Consider the following 14,412-nt stretch of genomic DNA (forward strand, 5'->3'; position numbering starts at 1 on the left):
CCCCCTGCCTCCTCCCCTATTACTTTTATATGCTAGCAGTGCTTTCTGCTAGTGTAGTAAGGACTCCCTCTTTGCTAGCACAATGCTGCTTTATGTTTCTAATGGCCTCTCAGCTGGCTTTAGGACTGCACGTTAATTTGACTTCTAAATCATGCTTTATCACACTCCAAAAACCCCATGTTAACAATAACTTAAGAGCATTAGTTTCAACACAGCCCTGCATACTTAAAAATAAATGGTTTCACTGTGATTCCCCAAAAGCAATTCTTTAAAAACAAAAACAAAAAAACAACGGTATCACTTCAGTGTGAAACAGTAATATTAAACTACCAAATATTGTAGCTCATATTCTGATGCATTAAAAAAAAAGAGAGAGGTAACTGAAAGTTTGGAAGTTCAACGGACAAACTGGCACCTCTGGTAATTAAACAACATTGCAAAACAACAAATAAGACATCAATTACTTGCAGAGTTAATTTTTTTGCCAAGTTAATGCTCCAGTGTGAAGTACTAAAGTAGATCCATTGTTTTATTTACAATGGCAAAGAACTAGCATACAGTCTATATAGAACTCTTTTGAGTCTGGTTGCATCTTTTTCATCAAGCACCCCCAAACACTTTTTCATTAACATGTTTACATTTTTTAAAAAATGTAATTCTTGTTCTACTGTAATTTCACAGTATAAAATGTAGCAGCTGACTGATTACTCAAGTTTGGTTGCTAAAATATGAAGGGGCATGAGATATATATTCCCAATATGAGAAGACTCATCAATCCACAGCTTGATTATGGATCAAAACTCATCATCTGATTCATCATCCCACTCACAGGCTTCAAGCTCTTCTTGTGGGAACTTCACCTCTACGTTGTAGACAAAATCAGGGTCATCTTTCTTTTTCCTGTTCTTTTCAAACAATGCATCCATAATTTCTTTCCTTTTGGCTAGCTCCTTGTCATCTAGTTTGTTCAGGTCCTCTTCTGGGTCAATTGTTTCTTCCCGCTGAATTTGCTCCAGACCCTGAGTCAGATTTTGTCCCCCCAACTGGCATCTCAGCAAATTGTGTAATTTTTGTAGCTGTTCCATTGAGACACCTTCTAAATAAGTCTTGTGCCGAGGATTATTCTTTAGCTGTTCTGCTGCCCTGCTGCAATCTGCACCAATGATAAGACAAAAAGTCCAGGTAACAAAAAATTCATAATTTTGTTTATTTGTAAATATGCATTTTAAAATGTTTTTCCTAAAGCCAATCCGGAAATATATGTCTCTGAGGACTATTTCTCACCTCTTTCACGCCTATTTGTGAGGAACAGAGGGAGATGCGGACTATATATATATCACACCTGCTGCCTTCTGTAGAGTGAAAAGCCAAATTCCACTATAAAACGCACAAAAGCTTAAGAACTAAATGGCTGAAGCAGTACCTTTCTCAAACGCAATCCTGAATGTGGTCACGTGCATTCAATGATAACTAAACAATGTGTAGTTTCCAGATTGTTGCCAGTATTCCCACCTGTGCTTAAGGAATTATTCCTTTCCCCCTGCATATTGGATTGCACACCATCTCCAATGCTGAGCTGCTAGATCAGGCTTCATCAACCTGGTGCCCTCCAGAAGTTTTGGACTACAATTCCCATCAGTCTTAGCTAACAGCCACTCATTGGAGCTGATGGGAAGTGTAGTTCAAAACATCTGGAGGGCACCAGTTTGGTGAAGGTTGTGCTAGACAAACTCCTGTGGTGGCAGCAGTATCTGAACTTGCCTATTTGGGGAAGGAACCAGCGCTAGATTAGAAAAATAAGCATGCTATACCTGAGAACTTGGAGAAATTCCGGATAGGCATGATGCGCTTGCGTATATTATTCCTGAGCTGATCTTCATAGATTAAAACAATAGAGGGAGGGTTTAATTTGATGCCGCACTTCTTTGCCACGTAAGACATCCTGCTGTAGGCTCACTCAGAAGACACCACATTCATTCATGCCCAGTGAACCAACTTTTTATTTTGGTAAGCTATTGAGACACGTTAACGGTGTTTAAAAGGACCAAGAAGTTTAAAACCGCTTATGAAACAGGATCCCACTTCAGATATTAAAAACTGCCAGTGGCATCACAACGGCATGCTTGAGTGGCACTGTGCACTGAATAGCGAAACTCGTATTTCGCCACCTAGGAGAGCATCCCTCTCAGACTCCATTCAGCGCCTCAGCTTTTAAAAACAGTTTGTTTCCAAAGGCGAGCAGGGCGACTAAGGCAGGCGAAGGAGAAACCGAGTCCCGGCCTCTGCCCGGCCTGCGCACGCACCGCGGCTCCTCCTTCTTCCGAGGCCCCAAGGACCTCACTGCTTCTTCCTATTTTCCTCTGCATCGGCTGCAGCAGCAGCAGCGTGGCGCACGCGCGCCAGCATCCCACTCGTCACCATGACAACGGCTCAGCGCCGCCGCCGCCGCTCCATCAGGCCCCCTTCGGCATTGCTGTCCCTGAACGTGCCTGCGAAGGGACGTCTTCGCAGAGGTCCCGCCGAGCTTCTCTTTGCTTTTCCTCGCTTCCTTTCCTTCTTCCTACGGTCCTGAGAAAGGCGGAGGCGGAGGCCCTGGCTAAGTGGAGGTCAGTCCGACTATGCTCTCCAAGTCAGGCGCCCATGAGGACGCTCTGAAAGGGGGGGGGGAGGACCTTGGTTGTGGGCGGAAGAGGCGGCGCGTGCATGAAGTAAGGGGGCACCGTTGGGCTGCGTGGGGTTTAGATAGACCCCGCGGCCCTCTCGAGGGGCGGGAAGAGCTGGCCCTCCCGCCCTCGTATCTTCAGCCCGGGAGGAGCATATTCCGAGGGGATACTCTCGACTGGGTGCTTGCGGGAAGCGGGTGGGGGAGCTCAGTGGCCCTGCGGACCGCCAGCCTTCGCTCGCAGAGCTCCTGGTCAGGGGTCGTGGGAATGGTCGCCTAGCAGCGTCGCCTAGAGTGACATTTAGACCAAGCGAAAGGGCTGCGTCCTGAGGCGCCGCTAGATCTTCTCCTCTCCGGGGGAGCCTGGGGTGGTTTCTGCTTCAGAAAGTTGCACTCGCCGCCACTAGTTTTCGGATTGCTTCCCCTCTCTCCCTTTGTGCCCCCAAATGCTTGAGATAGGTATTCTTCGGGAGGTTGAATGTTCCTGCCTCGTGCGAGTTTGCAAAATAATTCAATTTGCTTCAAAAATTCCAAACTGTTGACAGAAGTGTCTTTAATACGACAAGTAGAAGGGTCTTCTCTTTTTATATAGTTCCTCTTCTATGCGGAGGGGAAAAAAGATTATTTCACTGGGGCTTATTTCCTTGTAAGTCTGTTGATGGCTCGGGCAGGCTTCTTGGCTGCGAAGCTCAAAGCTCCCAAGGGAACATAGCTGGCAAAAACAGGAGCACTCTTGTATGGATGATATAAATATATAGCGGGCATGAGATTGGAAACACATTATTTATATTATTTATTTAATAGAATTTATATACAGATTAATCATCCAAAACCCCTAAGTGGTTACAATCAAGTGGTATATAAATTTTGTGAAATAACTGATAAACGGAACAAAAATATTCATTAAAGTATTGATAAAATTGAATGTTAAGAGCAAATATAAGTAAAACCAACAGTTGTTAACAATGTACATAATTAAATAAAGTATGGGTAAGCTTGCCTAAAAAATAATAATCTAGCAGGTGCCAAAAACAATAATAAGTGAAGGTGCCTGCCTAATATCAGTGAGGAGTGCTGTCACACTGGAGTATTGGTTTCTTGCAAGTGGCACTTGTAAAATACATAATAATACATACAAAGTAACATACATACATATGATTTGTTTGGCCACATTAAGGCTTTATAAATCCATATACAGTGGTACTTCGGGTTACATACGCTTCAGGTTACATATGCTTCAGGTTACACACTCCACTAAGCCAGAAATAGTGCTTCATGTTAAGAACTTTGCTTCAGGATAAGAACAGAATTAAGTACTTAACCCGAGGTACCACTGTACATGGTAGAATACTGCAAGCATGGACAGTATCTCTGTCAAGGCATCTTCAAAGAACATGCACAACAGTGGATGGAAAAGGCTGTAGGGTGGAGTAGTCATGTCCCTGGTTTTATGTCCCTGGTTTTCTTCCAAAGAGGGAAAGAAAGAGGAATACACAGCTCTCCCCACAGGCTATACACTTGTGATCTCTGATTCTGTGACAAGATGGCTTAGGTGCTGCAGTGCCATTAACTTCATATGCCTGTATATGTTGTAGTGACATGAATAGAGTGTTGATTCTCCTTGGTTATCTTCCCACAGTGCCAATTTCCACTTTCAAGCAGGAGTCATTTCCTCACCCACCTGCCACATTATCTTTTCTTGTCTGAGGATATGGATGGGAGTGCATTGCTCATCATGAACACTTACTACACAATAACATTTTAACTAGAACAATGCAGTGTAGGCTAGATAAGTTAAATACAGACATCTAACTTTCCAGGCTTGGGTGCAGCGGTTGTTGTTTTTTTTATAATTATGATCAGAGTTTTCATATGGCTGAGTTAAGTGATTCTAAGTTACACTTTTGTTAATTTTGTTACAGACACTGGGTTTCAGAGACATATGAGCAGGGATAACATTGATTTAAACATGGCCTTCAGATGGCTAATTGTAGGGCCCATGTGGACATGGCAGTGTATATCTTATATTCCTTCATTGTTGTGAAGCTCTACATTATCTCAGGCTTTCAGTGTAATTGGGGCACAGATATTCATAGTTTGAGCCAAAGCATGCTGTGATACAATCCTGAGAAGGTCTGGAAAAATGCACATACCCTAAAAGCAATAATGTTTCACTTTGCTTATTATTTTCTTTCTTGGGAATTTCCATTTAAAGACTTACCTTAGAGCAGGGGTAGTCAACCTTTCTATACCTACCACCTACTAATGCATCTTTCTTGATGGTAAAATTTCCTTACCGCCCACCAGTGCTCGATGGAAGGAGGATTCAGCTTGTGCTGTAGAATCCCCTACTGCCCACCTAGAATCCAGAAATGCCCACTAGTGGGTGCTAGGGACCAAGTTGACAACCCCTGTCTTAGAGTGAATTAATTGTTACTGTTACTGTCACTTCCACACAGTTTTGTCACAAATCAAGTTCTAAGCCATGGACAAAAGCTCCTATTCTTTAATGTGATTTGTTTTTCCTTGTAGTTTTATTCTGAGATGTTTCAGCAGGAAAAGAATGTGCTTCTTCAGACAAGTATCCACTCATTTTGGATCATTTTTTGTGTGTGCATACCAAAATGCTTGTGTAAGTTGAAATCCATGTTATTTTCCCGAAGCTAGTTGGTGAACAAACGTTGTACATTATTCTTTTTCTTGGATTCCATATGTGTTGCAGAGTGCTTAACTGTCCTTTATTGATACTGTGTTTGCATTTTTAATAGATGTATGCAAATCCACTTCAATGCCTTATTGACTATATTCTAACACATTTAATAAGCTTATGTTATGTCTTTTTCCTTTATGTAAAATCATTTTACATTGTTGAGCAGTCCACTGAGCACACAGGAGTAACTCAGGACCATTGTGAGTGTTTAGATGGCAATATTTAAACTGCCTAATTAGAAACAAGTGTTTTGATATCTACTCCTAGCACATCCCTTCTTCTTCTGCATTTGAATGTCTTCCTCCACCCTGAGGAGAAATCAGCAGCTATTGATTTATGCATTGCTTCTCTACCCAGGGAAACACAATGATGATTTCTGATTGTTGCTAGCTTCTTTCCCTCTCTCTGACATAGAGGGAACACTGTCAGAAACAGTGGAGTGTTCTGGTTGTTGGAAGGCTCAGTTTTTGTGGTGGGAGGCTCACTGAAAACATAGATCCTTTGTTTTTCTTTAGCTGTAAGCTGTGCCTTCTAGAATTGGTGGTAGGGAGGTGCAAGGGCTAGTGTGGTTGCCACTGGGTTATTTAGGCTATTAGTCAGCAACTAATTGCAAGACTGGATTAAATGTCTGTTGTCTGCCATGGCTTCAAGAGAGAATAATCTTTTTATTGATCAAAATTACTTCAGTTCCTCTGTCCTGTAAAAGGCGTTCCTAAAGAACAGAAGAACAAACTCTGACTGTGTTGAAATGGTGTTTTAGATTGCTTTAAAATATGTCAGTTTCTCATGTATTTTCTGTTTTTTATAGATGCACAGAACATGTGTCCTGAGGTCAGGCAACAGCTTTTGAAAGATGGCTTTCACAGGTGGGTTTATGACCAACAGATACTGGTTAGTGGTTCTGTTATTAGTGTCTTAATAAGACCTGAATTCTTTTGCATCTGCTTTACCATGGCAGTACGTACGTAGTCAAGTGAACTGATATGTTAAACTAAATGTACTAGTGGCATGTTTATGGATGCTGTGGGATGCTGGTACTGTATTGAACAATTGTTAATAAAAGTTGCAGTCTATCTTAAGTCACATGGATTCATAGACAACTCGGAGCAATACCTAGTTGTATTGAATCTTAGTCCAATTAAAGCAATGTAGAGCCAATTAGATTGAGACTTCTCAGCTTCAACTGTCCATTAATACAAAGATGAAAAAGTTATATGTTGTGAGTTTCTTCTGAGTTTCAGTGGGGGTTATTACCATTTATTTATTGCCACATACCAGAAAATGGTCTCAGAGCAGAAATATGGAAAAAGACACACAGCTACAATTAAAACACTAGTTAGTTAGTTAGTTAGTTGCTTTAACTTGCCCAGGGCAACACAACGCAACTTACAACCAACAATTAAAAGACATAAAATTGAATGTTAGTGATAAATCTCTCAGAAACATTCTCAGTTTCCCCAGACCCAAGTATGTGGGGCCCTGTAGCCATAGGAAAAAAACCTGCAGATTAAAAAATATAGTAACACAGTCTTTTAAAAGTACTTTATACACAAGTGAGATTGGTATGTTTTGATGGCATTCTGTTGTAAAAGCTTCTTGTTTTAAATGTTAGAAATCTGCTGATTCGGGTAAATATCAGTACAGCTGACGAAAGCCTCAGAAGTTGCATGGTGGCAACTAAGGTACACTTACCAAAAGGACTATATGTGGATCCCTATGAATTGACATCTTTACAAAAGCACAATCTCACTGAGGTAAGGTTTTCAGGATGACTTTTGTGGGCAGGGAAAGCTAATAGGGCACGAAATGGCTAGATGTACATAAAGTTAGGCTTCTAATGGCATACAAGCACCTGTCCCTTCTTGGAAGCAAACAGTTATGAGCCTAACTGCTCTATCTGTGGCAGAGCAATGCTATACATCCCTCCTCTTAAGTTAGCCCCACTGAACTCAGTGGGACTTGCTCCCAGATAAGTGTGTATAGGATTGTCAGGGATGATGGGAGTTGTAGTGCAACAACTTCTGGAGGGCACCAGGTTGGCTACTTATGGCATAAAATCTTGATAATCAAAGACAGACCAAATCATACTGGCCTTACATAGCTTTTTGGATCCTTGTTACTGTTATTGTAAGTGCTAGCTGTAATGTTACATTCCTGTGTTCATGTTTTAAAGGTACAAGTAGGCACTCGATTAAGAAACTATTGGAGATGAGATTTTATCACATAAGGGGCTAGACAAAAGTCTATTTTGGGTATTTGCCAAAAACAATACAGTGTCTCCCCTGCTTCTTTCTGAAGTTGTCTTTATTATTCACGTTGTTTTTAACTTCCATTTTACTTTACTGACACCCCTGACAATTTTCGCTTGCATTGTTAAGTTGTTGTTAAGAACATTATTTCACAATACAAGCATCCCCCCTTCACTTACACACATTCGACTCACGTGCAACTGCATATATGTGCAGTGCCAGGAAACAAACAGACAGACAGACAGACAGACAAACAAACAAACAAACAAACTCTAACCTGAAGTGGTGGGAGAGAGCTGGAAAGTCCTTGTGGCTCACAAGGAGACCTTCCCCAGAGCCCAAAGAGGACGACAGTGAGCCAGAAGTCCAGAAAAAAAGCCTCCAAAGACTCAAAAATGGCATACGGGAGCTCCCCCTTCTGCCTCTCTACCCCACTCAACAGCTGTTGGGCAGGAAGCTATAGATACTGCATCGGGCTCCCCAGTTACAAACATTTCACAGAATGTAACTCCCAAATAAGTGGGGAGTCACCTGTACTGCATTACTAACAGACAAGTACTGTACATGAATAAGTCACTGGTACCAGCCTTGGGGCTTCTCTGCAAGATACGGTAGCTGTGGTGCTACTGCCTATAATGGGATTATATTGTGAAAAAATGCCCTGCTTTTAATTATGTTGTTATACTTTTTCTACAGGCATTGATGATGGCAGATAACATAGATTTGGAAGCTCCCGAGTACTTAGCTGCTGACGTTTCTGTCCTCGTTTATATGAGACCTGACCCTGAATGCTTTTCCTGTTTTAGAGCATTATTACCTCTGCACTGCCGGTATCATCGGCCAGCAGAGAATGATGGGAAAATCTCTACTGTACTGAAGAGTCCAGATGTATTGATGCATTGCCAAAAATGTAAGCGAGACTGACTTTTCTTCTTTGGGGAATGAGAATGGGAACAATTGGAAGAATAATAAAAGCAGGGCAATATAGAATCATTAAAAATTTGCAGATAAAATGTTATATTTTTGTAGAAGCATTAAGGAGATGTGTAAAGATAGATATAGAATTGAGAGACATACTTCATGAAAAATATGAGTGATCTCTTTCCTGAATATTAAGTTTATGTTCTGTTTCCCCCCCTCTCTTTTAGTCTTCCTTTCACTGGAATGTTTGAAAGAAACTGAAATAGAAGCTCCATGTTCTCAGAAGAATATACGCACATGCCATTGGGATAGCATGAAGTTCAAAGATGTGTGTTCATACTTCTTACATCTCTTAGTTTTTCTAGGAATAGATCTGTCTGTAACAATTTTGATTCATCTGTTTTAATTTTTTGTCACAGCTTGGTCCTGGTAAATAGGCCCCACTGGGATTTTAATAGCCTAAATGTTCATAGCATTGTAGCTCCTGTTTCCAGATGAGAAGGCTGTTTGGCTGGAAATGCTAATCTTCAAATTTTTCACCACATTGCTCTATGGAAAAATGATTTAAGGCTACAGTCCTTTCCCTGCACATAGGATGAAGCTCCACTGGACTTCCTGGAACTTGCTCCTGAATAGTCATGTGTAGGGTTGCGCTGTAAAGTTGGTTGGTGCAAGGCAACTTTGAGATGCTGAAACAGACTGCTAGGCTAAGAAGCTGCTTGCTTGCAAGTTGCCTGACCAGAAAGCAGCCAGTATAGGCTGTAGGTAGATAAGAGTGGGGCTGATGAGAAGATGGGAAATTCCACACTGCTCCTGGTGGCTAATAAACTTCAGAGGGAATGATGGGAAGGGGAAAGAGGCAGAGATTTTTTTGTGGATAAAGTAACTGGAAATGAGTGGTAGGTTGGATTATCTATTCTTCCCTATGATGTGAGCAGTTCTTCTCTGGTCTGACAAGGAAGACCAAGAAGGTTATGTTCCCTGCTTCTGAAGGAAGTAAGGAGCAGCTGCTCCAGGCTCTGAAAGGTGCGGGACGGCTGGATTGCAATACATTTTTAATTAAAGAATATAGGAAGAGAAATGATTACAGTTAAATTGTGAATATACATTTTGAATGAAAGTGGCCTTATTTGACTTCTAATGTGCAAATCTTCTTTTGTAGGTAACCGAAGAACTGAAACTGCAGATACCAGTTGGGCTCAAACACCATCTTATGTTGGTATGCACAGTGACTCTTGGTACCACAATATTGTGTTCCAGTCTTATCCTTTCAGCTTTATTCAAGCATGGATGCTTCTCCTTTGTTCAGAGCTCACAGTAAAACCGAACAAGGAAAAACTGTCTAAATACACCAGACAAACCAGAGACAGGAACAGAAGAAAAGGCTTAAAATTGGCCCCGCATCACAGACTGGGAGCAGGCCAAGTGCCTCTTACTTGACTGTGCGGTATCACATGCTTGGCTGCATTGCTTTTGATCTGTTTTAGTCTCCCCCCCCCCAACTTTGTACATGTTTCCTGAATAGGCTGATCTAGTACCAGATAAATATGTGCCTTCAAAATTGCCATGTAATCAAATTTTGAAATAGTGAAACCTGCCTAACTTAACAATTCTGATATCACCAATAAAGGGGGGTGGTGGATAATTTTTTGAACCCTAAAAAACCCAAACACAGGTTCTTTTTTCATGTGTAGTCAATCATAGATATCAGACAAATAGAAACAATTATAAGTGGCAATAATACTTTGGAAGGAAGTTTATAAACTGTTCATTTTTAAACCATGAAGTGGATAAATATGTCTCAGAAGATAACAGAACAGGTGGAATTATTCCAAGTTCTGAGAAAACACTGGATGTAAATCATTAGCGTTGAAAATACAAGGAAATACAGGGAGGAAATTGCTTCATTAATGGAAAAACTGAGCAGCTCCAAAGATTCTTAACTTTTCTATTGTCAACAAACTTCACGCATCAAGTGTGCTACTAGTATGCAAAATAGGTTCAAAGGGAAAGATGTGCCACTTTCCATATCTGTGGACAGCACAAAATATTTACCAATTCATAAATTAAATAAAAGAAAATACCGGTACCTCTTTTTAAAATGCACTTATGGCTGAATTTATGCCATTTGGTTGTTTCTTACCTGTACTGGTCTTGTCTCTGAATTATGAAATATTTTCTTTGGATCTCCACTAAAACTATATCAAAGACTTGTTTTGTGGCATCTTTCGCTAGCTGATGAGATGCTTTTAACACTGGTCTTTTGTTCTCCCCGTACAAAGTGCTGAATGATGATCGCTGAGGCAATACTTCAGCTACTACCTCAGGTTCTCTGTGAAGATTGCTCTGCATCTGTTTGGGGGAAGGGAGCCACTGCAGAAAACAATTGCAGATGGGTTATTTTTGTTTCTCCACTTTCCATATATGAGCAGCTGTAGCACATAATGGGAGGACAGCTGTGAGCTTCAGTTGTTTATCTTATCCTTGTTTCCTTTTAGTTTAATGTCAATGTGACAGTTTTATACTGCATACTATGGATCCAAAGCTGGTCTTCTTGATCGTGTCATCAACAAGTTTCATGTTTAAATGCTTCCCCTTTTGGTAAGATTACATGCATTTGATACATAAGACTTTTGAACTGCAAGTCTGGATTTGTTCATTAGGTATAATGGAATAGAAATAGTTCCATGAAAAAAATTATATTGATAAAATCAAAATGGAAGCATGCCTAACAAAATTGTATAGAAAAAGCATGAGGATAGTTCTCCATGAAGTCATAGATTTATTCAAAAGATCCTTTTCAAAAGTGCTGCACAATTATATTTCCCAGTACAGGTCCTTCAGTACCTTGCTAGTTGGATCTGTGAATTTGCAGCCGGAAAAGCATATGAATGTTCATCAACATTACATCACAAGCACATTTTCCAACACAGAATAGCTTGTGTCCTGGAAAAATGGCAGAATTTGTTGTTGAGTCTGTCCAGAGAATACATGTACAGCGTACAAGCAAGTTGCTTGGCTTATTCAATGTGTACATTATTTTAACAGGATGAAGCTTACTGGAAATTAGTTTATTTTCTACGCTTACTGGAATGTGCCTGGACATCTAGGAATGATATCTAAGGGTTTGCAGATAGCTTTGTCTTTTGGTAGTGATTCTAGTTTTGTTTAACGGAAAAACAACTGTTGTATGGAACTGGAGGTGAAGTAAGAGGCCCAAGCCTCAGGATATGTAAATAGCATGAAAGGTCAATAGAAGGATTCCAGCTGTCAGCATCAATTTCTATAGGAGCTGGAAGGCAGACATAAAGCTGTTGCTTGCACTCTTTGCTCTGGCTCCCATTCAGTTATTGTGCATCTCTCTCCTCCACCCGCTCAAACATAATTGCAGTACTCAAGTGATAACATTAAAAGGGCTGTTTGGAAGAAGGTGATTTAAATTATGTATATATCGGTAACTGTATTGGGTGGATGGTTAGCTTGCAGCCAGTTTGATGTATCATCAGTGTACGGTCAGTCCAGCTGTGGCTCAGATTTTACAGATACCATCTATCACAAGGAGACACTTCTTTTTCAAGAAAGGGCTATGAAATTTCTCTCAAGCACCAGTGTTCTTTTAATTTATAAAAACAAGCATATTTTATGACCCTTTATTTTTCATATTAAAAATGGAATGGATGTTTCTTTTTAAATATTTCCACAAAAGGAGGAACTGAGGGGGAGGGGGAATATAATATGCTGCTGCAGAGTCCCACTGGCAGCACTAGCTGGTGCCTTAAGCTGGAAATGCTGAATGGGCAATCAAGCTCTCTGCTTGTTTTTTCTTTCTAGCTGATCATACAAGATAGAGCTTGTCCCATGGGAAATTTCTTGTACCCTCAAATATTTTTTTCTATGGCAGCCTGGCCTTGGTGTTTATATAAGCAAAGAGACGCTGCAGTGTCAGTATTATGAGTTCTGTTTTTTTAGTGTTACATGTTGTATAGTCACTAGGGAGGGGTGGATGTGCCCACTGCTTTTTCTGATTCCTAGCGGATGATTCATTGTTAACTTTCTTTGGGTTTGGCTTGCAGAAATCAGTACATCTAGTGATAGCGGCCAGAGAAACATGCCAAATGTGGACTGAGCCAGGGTTTTAGGCCTTTATTTTTCCCATCATTACTTTCTCAGTATTGATACAAGAACTGCTAAGTGTTGAGTAAACATGAACATATGCACTTTAGCATATACCATCCTAAGAGTTTTGAATGAAACTGTAAACCCACTTCAATTCTTCATCCAGAACTGAAAATGACTTGGTTGTTTTCTGGGGGCAGATTTTAGCTGGTTGCATCCTGTTATGGAACTCCCTCCCAAAGAATACTGCCTTGACTGTATTCCAGGTACTAGGGGAATTCTTTCCTGTTGATCTGGGTTGGGTTTAATTTGTTTTCCAGTCTGGTTTGAGTCAATCACTTGGTAATTGCTTTGGCACTGTGGGTGCTGCGATTGTTTTTGAAGTGTATGACTGATTTTATCTGGAATTTAATGGTATGTTGGCATTGTTTTAGGCTTTTGTGTTTAATGGTTAATACCTTTCTGTTCAGCAGATGCGAACGACTTTACAGACAGTAAAATGATACATATATGTATTTTAAATAAAAATGGTGATACTGAATGTTCATTTTTGAAGATAAGTCTTTCATGCTATACTGTGTGTATGGGTAAGGAGGGCATGGGAAATGCTTGAATGTTTGGTGATTTCTGGCTCTGATCAGAAGCAAGAGGGCTAGGAGGATGGAAGAAGGCAGGAACTAGGTTTGTGGATATCTGCAGATCCTGTATCATTTTTGCAGAGGCAACAGCTCAAGACCTTTTTTGTGTGTTCAAGCCTTGGGTGCCTAGTAAGAATGAAAGTACTGTACTGGTATAACTAAATTCTGATGGTTTTTATGTTTTTAAGTACATTACTGCTTTTTAGATAATGATTTTAACTTTGTTCTTAATGTTATGTCTATTATCCATCCTGGGCTCTGTGAGGAAGGGCCAGATGCAAAAACAGTTAATAATAATACTGACAATTCAATGAGAACAAGGAGGGATGGTGTCATCTGTGTAAACACAAGAGGGAGTCTACTGAGTGTTTGTATGTGTTGAGTTTAATAAAGTTGTCCCTGCATCAAAAGCTGCCCTGGAGTTGTGCCAAGGGAGAGAGCCTGAAAGAAAAACAGAGCTGCTCAGCAAGCGCTGTTCCTTACAAGTCTGATGTTGAGGTGCTTCCCCTGCCTGCTTCCCTAGTAACATTTTTAGGGAAGTTTACAAAACAAGCTCAAGTTGCAACTTAGGTAATAAACAAGAATGCTAGTTAATTTAATCAGCTTCTTCTTCTTCTTCTTCTTCCTCCTCCTCCTCCTCCTCCTTCTTCTTTGGCGATCACTCGTAGCTGTCTTCCATAAACATGGTTTTAACAATGAGTCCGTAAGTGACTTTGAAGGCCAATTCTGAATCCACACGCGTGGATTCAATGTCCCCCACAGTGGGGACATTGGTTTCCGGGCAGGAGCTGATCACAGTGTGGATCTGCCAAGTGTGCCTTCCTCCTAGCACATTTCTCCCTCCAGTCTAGAGTTCAAGTGTCTTCAAAGCCCATGACACCTTTGGTAAAGGCTGTTCTCCAACTCGTCCCATATACTGTACTTCCCTTTCCCCAAGAACCGAACAACCAAACGGAAACACTGACCAGTGCCTACTAAAAATTACACCGAATATACTGCAATTCTTACTGAACAATATCCAGCAATGTCCTTAATTTAAAATGGGCAAGAGCAAGTATAAATAAATAAAAATTAAAAATGGTATTTAAAAAAATACTGGTTTTTTTAAGAAAACAC

At 40.6% G+C, this 14,412-nt stretch overlaps 2 protein-coding genes across 6 annotated transcripts; one reads left to right on the forward strand and one right to left on the reverse strand.

The window, feature by feature from the left end:
- Nucleotides 1-278: 278 nt before the first annotated feature.
- Nucleotides 279-2,361, reverse strand: CEP19 (centrosomal protein 19). Its single transcript, XM_081910628.1, has 2 exons — nt 1,812-2,361; nt 279-1,153 (listed from the first exon to the last, which is right to left on the reverse strand). The coding sequence occupies exons 1-2, from the start codon at nt 1,939-1,941 to the stop codon at nt 795-797; spliced, it is 489 nt and encodes a 162-aa protein (XP_081766754.1). The 5' UTR covers nt 1,942-2,361; the 3' UTR covers nt 279-794.
- Nucleotides 2,362-2,474: 113 nt separating this feature from the next.
- On the forward strand, nt 2,475-13,199 carry PIGX (phosphatidylinositol glycan anchor biosynthesis class X). 5 transcript variants are annotated; one of them, XM_081910598.1, is made up of 7 exons: nt 2,475-2,606; nt 5,195-5,294; nt 6,181-6,238; nt 6,985-7,126; nt 8,318-8,531; nt 8,770-8,870; nt 9,705-13,199. In XM_081910598.1, the coding sequence occupies exons 2-7, from the start codon at nt 5,207-5,209 to the stop codon at nt 9,861-9,863; spliced, it is 762 nt and encodes a 253-aa protein (XP_081766724.1). In that variant the 5' UTR covers nt 2,475-2,606; nt 5,195-5,206; the 3' UTR covers nt 9,864-13,199. The 5 variants fall into 5 exon arrangements, with proteins under 5 accessions (XP_081766724.1, XP_081766720.1, XP_081766723.1 ...); XM_081910594.1 differs by lacking the exon at nt 2,475-2,606 and adding an exon at nt 2,652-2,708; XM_081910597.1 differs by lacking the exon at nt 2,475-2,606 and adding an exon at nt 2,729-2,763 and having other exon boundaries at nt 5,193-5,294.
- Nucleotides 13,200-14,412: the final 1,213 nt, after the last annotated feature.

Source organism: Podarcis melisellensis, assembly GCF_964234715.1.
Source record: "Podarcis melisellensis genome assembly, chromosome: 5".
NCBI lineage: Eukaryota > Metazoa > Chordata > Lepidosauria > Squamata > Lacertidae > Podarcis > Podarcis melisellensis.

Bases quoted from the DNA above. Each gene is read 5' to 3' on its own strand.
- PIGX (XM_081910598.1), top strand. From the start codon at position 5,207: ATGTTTCAGCAGGAAAAGAATGTGCTTCTTCAGACAAGTATCCACTCA. The intron at 5,295-6,180 runs GTAAGTTGAAAT...TGTTTTTTATAG, and splicing joins GTGCATACCAAAATGCTTGT to ATGCACAGAACATGTGTCCT. The intron at 8,871-9,704 runs GTGTGTTCATAC...CTTCTTTTGTAG, and splicing joins ATAGCATGAAGTTCAAAGAT to GTAACCGAAGAACTGAAACT.
- CEP19 (XM_081910628.1), bottom strand. From the start codon at position 1,941: ATGTCTTACGTGGCAAAGAAGTGCGGCATCAAATTAAACCCTCCCTCT. The intron at 1,154-1,811 runs GTATAGCATGCT...TCATTGGTGCAG, and splicing joins GAATTTCTCCAAGTTCTCAG to ATTGCAGCAGGGCAGCAGAA.